The sequence below is a fragment of the Elephantulus edwardii genome, unplaced genomic scaffold (assembly GCF_000299155.1).
Source record: "Elephantulus edwardii isolate Elephantulus edwardi_28Jun2011 unplaced genomic scaffold, EleEdw1.0 scaffold00453, whole genome shotgun sequence".
Taxonomy (NCBI): Eukaryota; Metazoa; Chordata; class Mammalia; order Macroscelidea; family Macroscelididae; genus Elephantulus; species Elephantulus edwardii.
In genome coordinates, this window is record NW_006400203.1 from 230457 (window position 1) to 237360 (window position 6904).

Consider the following 6904-nt stretch of genomic DNA (forward strand, 5'->3'; position numbering starts at 1 on the left):
GCTAGATGATATGGGAAGAACTGGCTAGAGGTTAAGTTAAAAATAACATAAAAATGAAATCCCCAACTACAGGAAAGCCAAAATGCTGTATGATAGGATCACTAATCAGGAAGGTGTGTCAGGAAGGGGTGCTGGATTTTGTCAAATGCCTTTTCTGCATGAATTGCTAGGATCATATGGTTCGTGTAATTTGCTCTGTTAAAGTAGTGAATTATATTGTTTTTCTTAAGTTGAACCATCCATGCATACCTGTTATGAGTCTCTCTTGGTCATGATGAATTATTTTTTTAATATGCTTTTGAATTCTACTGGCTAGGATTTTTGCATCTATGTTCATGAGAGATCTATAATTTTCTTTTCAGGTAATATCTTTGCCTGGTTTTGGCATTTGGATTATGCTTGCTTCACTGAATGCCATTGGGAGAATTCTTTCTTTTTCCACTTTTTAAAATAATTTAAGTACAGTTAGTGATAAATCTTCTCTGAATGTTTGGTAGAATGCAGCCATGAAGCCATCTAGTCCAGGACATTTTTTGTGGGAGTCTTTTTATGACCTGCTCAATTTCTTCTTTTTTAATAGGTCTGTTCAAGTGTTCTACATTTGCTCATGTCTCAAATACTCTTGATGGGACTATAAAAAGGTACAATCACTCTGGAAGGCAGTTTAGCGATTCCTCAAAAAGTTGAAATCAGAAATCGTTATGACCCAGCTATTCTACTACTAGGAATATAGCCATGGAAATTAGAACTGAGACACAAACGGAGATCTCTACACCAATGTTCACAGCTGTGTTACCAGTGCAAGAACATGGTAATAGCCCAAACGTCTGACCACAACTGAATGGACTGAGAAACTGTGGTACATTCATACTATAGAAAGTTACGCAGCACTCAGGAGCAACAATTTTGAAAAACACTACATAACTTCAGAAAGACTAGACAGCATTATGCTCAGTGAGCTCAGTCTCATAAACACAAATAACACCTCAAACCATTATTGTAAAAATAGAAGGATAACTAGTAAAACATATATGGGACCAAAGAGGGCAAAGGGTGGGAGGAGGTTTAGGATGGGCAGGGACAAAACCATAGGGTTGCACAATTTGGTGGATGGAGGGAAGGGGTGAAGGATATGGGAAAGATCTGGAGGGAACCTGAAAAGACAGGGTAATGATAGGCAAGGTCCAATGGTGATTAAGTTTATAAAACACAATGCATGCGAATGATTGTATGACACACAATGTGAGTGAAGAATAGTGTGCAACACAATGTATACGAACTTTGTAAGCAAACCAATATGAAATTTAAAAAATAATATCAATCATTACCACACTAATGAACTATCTGACTAAAGGGTAAAGGATATTTATACAAACATAATGAAAATGTTTAAAAGCAGGAGTGGCATCACTTCCTAAACAACATGCCTCCGGAAACTCATGAACTCTATATTTCGATAGTTGTAGAGGGGCTTCAGGCCTTTTGTTCATAGGGTTGCTGTGAGTCATGCTCAACTCAAAGGCAATCAACAATAACAATAAAAATGTAATTCTGAAATTTAAGGAAGAGCTACATGCAGCAGTGTGAGTATGAAAAAGGCAAAATATTGTCAATACTATAACAAGTAATCATTGCAAGATGCCTAAGATAACATCAAGACACAGCATAAACTGGGAACATAAAAGTAAAATAAAAAAAACATAAAGAATGGAAGTTACCAGCAAGGAACTATTATTTTTTGCTATATAGCACTTTATGTATATATTTTTTAGAAGTAATTTATAAACAAACTGAAAAACTATTGTGAAAGCATCAGAAAACATCTGAACCAAAACAAGGGTATAGGCTTAGCAAAGCATTTTTTTAAATTCAGTCAAGAATAAGGAACCATTAAAAAGAAATAAATAATTTCTTCTGAGGCTATACATAGCACAAGACGACACTGTCCATCTTTTACCTACAGAGTTGCTTGCGGATTCCAACAGAGGCATTTTGAGTTAGCTTTACCCTATTTCTTGTTTGGTGCTGAAGAGTTGACTACAGTGCATAGGGAACCTATCCTCCATCCTCAGGATTTTGGCTATGTTTGAATCCACTGTCATTTCTGAGTGCCCTTCAACTTGACGGGCTCATCATCTGGCACTATATCCAACAATGTTCACAGGGTTTTCAAGAGCCTGTTATTTCAGAAATGGATGGCCAGTCCTGCTTCTTAATCTGTTTTAGTCTGCATAGCTTACAACATCAAAATCATCATCACAGTACAGCAAATTGACAGATTGAGTACCATACCCATAGAAGCAAACAATAAAACAAACAAATAACTAGGCCCTACTTAAATCAACTTTGTATCTACAGTACCTCACACAAGAACTTGGCTCATAAGAGTTTACTGAATAATCAGAAAGAGGGTAGGAGTATAACTTAAGCAAGTATTCCTCTGATGCTGCTATCACATTCCTCTTCATACATTCTACCTTCAAATGATTTGCTCAGCATACAATTTAAATGGTGTGGAAAAAGGTGTACAGCCCTGACTAAGGATGATAGAAGAATTGACGCCTTGGAGTTGTGGTGCTGGAGAAGAGAACTGAATATACCATGGACTGCTAGGAGAACAAACAGGTTCATCCCGGACAGAGTGAAACTAGTTTGTTCCTTGAAGGCAAGGATTTCGAAGTGTTGTCTGACATACTCTGGGCATGCTAAGGAGTCCTTGAAAAGGGATATAATGCTTGAAAGGGTGGAGGAACAACAGCAGAAGAGAGGATGACCCCGGATAAGATGGATTGACTTGAGACACTAGGATAATGGGAGTAGGTGTGTCAGAGACAGTAAGGTTGGCTCAAAATAAGAGTAGGGTTCAGAGTGGTTGTACAGAGGGTCACTATGAGTCACAAGAGACTCAAGGGCACATAACAAGAAGACGACTATAGCCTTCAATATGGATCACAGCACATTAAGAAAAACTCAATCCACTGGGACAACTGGTAACATCATGACAGTTGAAGAAATGATTGATATTGTCAATTATTTCCTCTTAATTTGGATCCATAACCAATCAGTCCCTTGGTACCAGCACTCAGGAGATCTACTACACTGAAAAAGTCAGGGACCTTCCCAAATTACTAAGGAGTAATAATGTCAGTCTACAGACTGGCATAGCCCTGATGCAAATCTTTTTTCAAATATCTGCTATGCATCTGAGAGGACAACGAATGACAGAAAAAATAATGCCTTTGAGTATTAAGTCTTGGAGAAAAGTGGAGTTTTAGTGCTCCGTGTAGACAAGGATAAAGATGAATGCTCATCTCACATACTTTAGGGATATTCCTTGGAATGGGACATCAGGTTTGGAAAGGTGAAGGGTCAGTAAAGGAGAGGAAAATCCTCAATGGGACAGAATGACAGTTACTGCAGCAATGAGCTCAAGTGTGTGAGAGTTGATGAGGGCAGCACAGGATAAAACAGGTTCTGATTTGTTGTTCATAGGGTTGTTATGAGGTGTACTTTACTCAATGGGCACCAAACAACAAGTCTTGGTTACTTTGCACAGAACTGTATAGCTAAGCCAACAGTAGTTTATCTCTCTGGCAGCTCGAATCCACTGGCCACCGTGGGAGAGCCAGCAAACGTCCTCTCGCGTTATTGAAGCCTCCTAAAACCCGCTGAAGGGTCAGCGATGAGTCCGTTTCCACTCCAAGGCAATAAGCCTGAGTTGAGTTTTGGAGGAGGCAGTTCTGCTGACTTAGTCCACAGAAAATCGCGCTGCTACCCCAAAGGCAGTGCCTCTCTGGCGACGTAAACCCATCTGCAGCTCCTCGAGAGAAGGATTCGCCACCTCCTGAAAACCCGCGGGAGAGTCAACGGTGAGTCGTTTCCTGCTCCACCGCGTCATGACAGCTTCACAGGACAAAGTGAACTCGACTCAACCGCATACAAATGTTTAGGTTTGGTGGTATCCCAACCCCTCTGACAACACCCAACTTCTGAAAACGCCCTAACTTAGAGAAGGTTAGCTTCTACCACTTCCACTCTAAAAACAATATTCAAACATTTCTTAATCAACATTTCATTTCACCGCAGACCTTCGCTGATCCAGAAATCAGCTTTCCCCCTCCAAAATTCCGAGGTCTGGCTTTGAGGACTATGCCACCAAACGCCTTCACGCACGACCGGAAAGAGAACGCCCGCATCCCCACGCCGCGCTGGAGCAAGGGTAGAGCCAGCCCAAAGCCAGCTCCGCCCCTAGCCACAGACCCTCCCGCCCATCCTCACCCCAGGCCACTGCCCCACCTGACTGGTCGCCCGCGTAATACTCCGAGTCCATGATGGGCAGGTTCTCTGCGGGGAGTGTCCGCACCCCGCACCGCCCCCGTCACTCTTCCGTGCTGTGATGTCCTTAGATGGCGCAGCGCTGCGCCTTCTGACCGACTAAAGGTTTGAGAGAGAGAGAGAGAGAGAGAGAGAGAGAGAGAGAGAGAGAGCAAGACAGCACAAAGTAAACGTTTCGAGCGGAGGCTGACCAGCGTAAGGATTGCGTCTTAGTTCCCAGAAGCACCTCTGGAACCAAAATGGCGGCAGCCCTTGCGCCTCAAAGGAATTCAGTGCGCAGGCGCTGCCAGTCAGCTAGCTAATAAGACTCCACGGCGATGACGTAAGCCTTGACGGAAAGGGGCATGCTGGGAAAATTGGGCGAGCTCTAGAGTTTCAGTGAAGTACTGTTTACCTGGAACTGTTTGGGCTCTTACGGAATGACCTTTTTCTTAGTTCTAACTTTATTAATTTGTCTGGCGTATTTATCTTTTTGTTGCGTGCTGTGGAGTCGGAACCTACTGACCCTCGAAAAACAAGACCACTAAATGTTATTTTTTTACTTCACGCTGCCAGTTCTCTCCGATCCCTTCACGAAAGAACTGTTTCCAACCTTGGTCGGCTGAGGAAATGAAATAGCGCAGTGATCTTTGGGATTGGTAGTTTAAAGATTAAAGCTAGGTGATGAGTTACGTCACTTACATAAGCGCAAGTGCTGCCTTTGTAGGCATTTCTCGTCCTTTTAAGAATGACTTAATTTCATTCTTTGGCCATTTGGCCAAAAATTAAAAGTACAAGAAGGGGAGGGGGGCGGAGAACTGAAGAAACAAAAAAAAGTACAGATATTTTCTTCCAAAAAATTACGTGATGAAACCCTAAGGAGGGTGAATGCTTCTTGAGCCAGCGACTAAAGAGATGCGGTTAAGAAATATGATTAGGTATTATCATCATGAGGAGAATGAAGGCTGCATAGTGGAATGCATTTGGGGGAGGGATTGTATAACAATGAAAATTTTCCTTTTGCTTTTCAAAGACAGGAGCGAATGGTGGGGGCCAGAGGTGGGCAGAGAGAAAAATGCAATAATGAATGAATGGAAATCCAAAGTCTGTAAATGTTAATTGAAATTAATTTTTAAAAAAATCTTATGCCCTTTGTATTAGTAGACATTTTCTGTGAAGAGCACCCTTTACCTATATGTCTTAGACAAAGCTCCAAACCTTTGCTGTGACTCTAGTAAGGCAGCTGATCGTTTTGTTTACCTGTGATAGTCAAAGCAAGCCTTTCCCTTTTTACCTTAATATAGCAAAAGGAGTGGCATCCACTTCTGAAATGGCTTGCCTCCGGAAACTCTATGTACGAATAGTGCTCAGGCCGTTCTTTCATAGGGTCACTATGAGTCGTCTAAGCCTCGAAGGCATCAAACAACAACAACCAGTTGATAAGACTTTCAAACATCATCTTTTTGCCTCCAGTAATTCACCTAGAATGAAATGTGTCCTTGGAACTAGCTGGACACAGATGAACATTTTTGGTTCAACATAGCAATTTACATGCCTCTCTCATTGAAAAAACAATCTCAATTTAAGTCATTCTGCCTTCCTCACTATAAGAAACTAAGGAAAATGCCTTGTAAAATAGCTAGATCTAGGATGCTCTCTATTTAATTGCCTGAATAATGTAAATATTTTGTTTCCTTTTTGGTTTTGACAAGAAGAATTTCTTGCCTTTTAATTAGTGATGAGCCAGTCCAAATTTGAACGAAGATCTCCCTAAGTGGTGGGGTTAGCCACTACTAAGTACTCTTTTGCCACCACCACCACTCATGGGGAGTCTGTACGTCATAGAATATCCTGTACATTTTTTGATTGCTTTCAGACTAGACCATTGTGATTTAGAGTGTAAACTCACTGTCATTGATTCTAACTCATAATGACCCTATAGAACAGAATAGAATGGCCTGATGGGATTTCCTGTTGATAATTGTTATGTCATATATAATATTTACGCAACAGTAAAAACAACTAAGGGGAGCTCTGGTGGACTAGTGGAAAGGAGCAGCAACTACAATCCCAGAGGCGCACGGTTCGAATCCACCAGATGCTCTGCCGGGGAAGGAGAGACAATCTCCTCCTGTACCAGTCAGATCAGATTTGACGGTACACTCACACAAAAAAAAATAAAATAAATTTAAAAATGAAAAAAAAAACAACTAATAATACATGTACAAGTATATACATATGTATTTAGGTATGTATATGTATGTTGTTAGCTGCTGTTGGATAGGTTCTGACTTAGGGCAAACCAATGTGGTGGTGGTGGTGGTGGTGTTATGTACCGTTGAGTCGCTTGCAACTCATAGCGACCCTATGTACAAAAACCCTAAACTCTGCTCTGTCCTGTGCCAGTCGCACTGTCCCATCCCAGTTACCCCAGTCACTGAATCAATCCACCTCATAGAGGGCCTTCCCCTGCTGCGCTGTCCCTCCACCCTACCAAGCGTGGTGTCCCTCTCCAAGGATCAGTCCCTCCTTACATGTCCAAAGTATGTTAGACAGAGCCTCAGAATCCTTGCCTCCAAGGAGCCGCCTG

The 6904-nt window shown here is 41.6% G+C and overlaps 1 protein-coding gene across 1 annotated transcript in view; it reads right to left on the reverse strand.

Annotated features, from left to right (window-relative positions):
- IWS1 (IWS1 homolog (S. cerevisiae)) overlaps nt 1-4330 on the reverse strand; it is a 102002-nt gene extending 97672 nt beyond the window's left edge. Inside the window, exon 1 of the mRNA XM_006902806.1 lies at nt 4297-4330. Coding sequence (XP_006902868.1) covers nt 4297-4330 — 34 coding nt within the window. The remainder of the gene's footprint in view (nt 1-4296) is intronic.
- Between the last annotated feature and the right edge of the window lie 2574 nt (nt 4331-6904).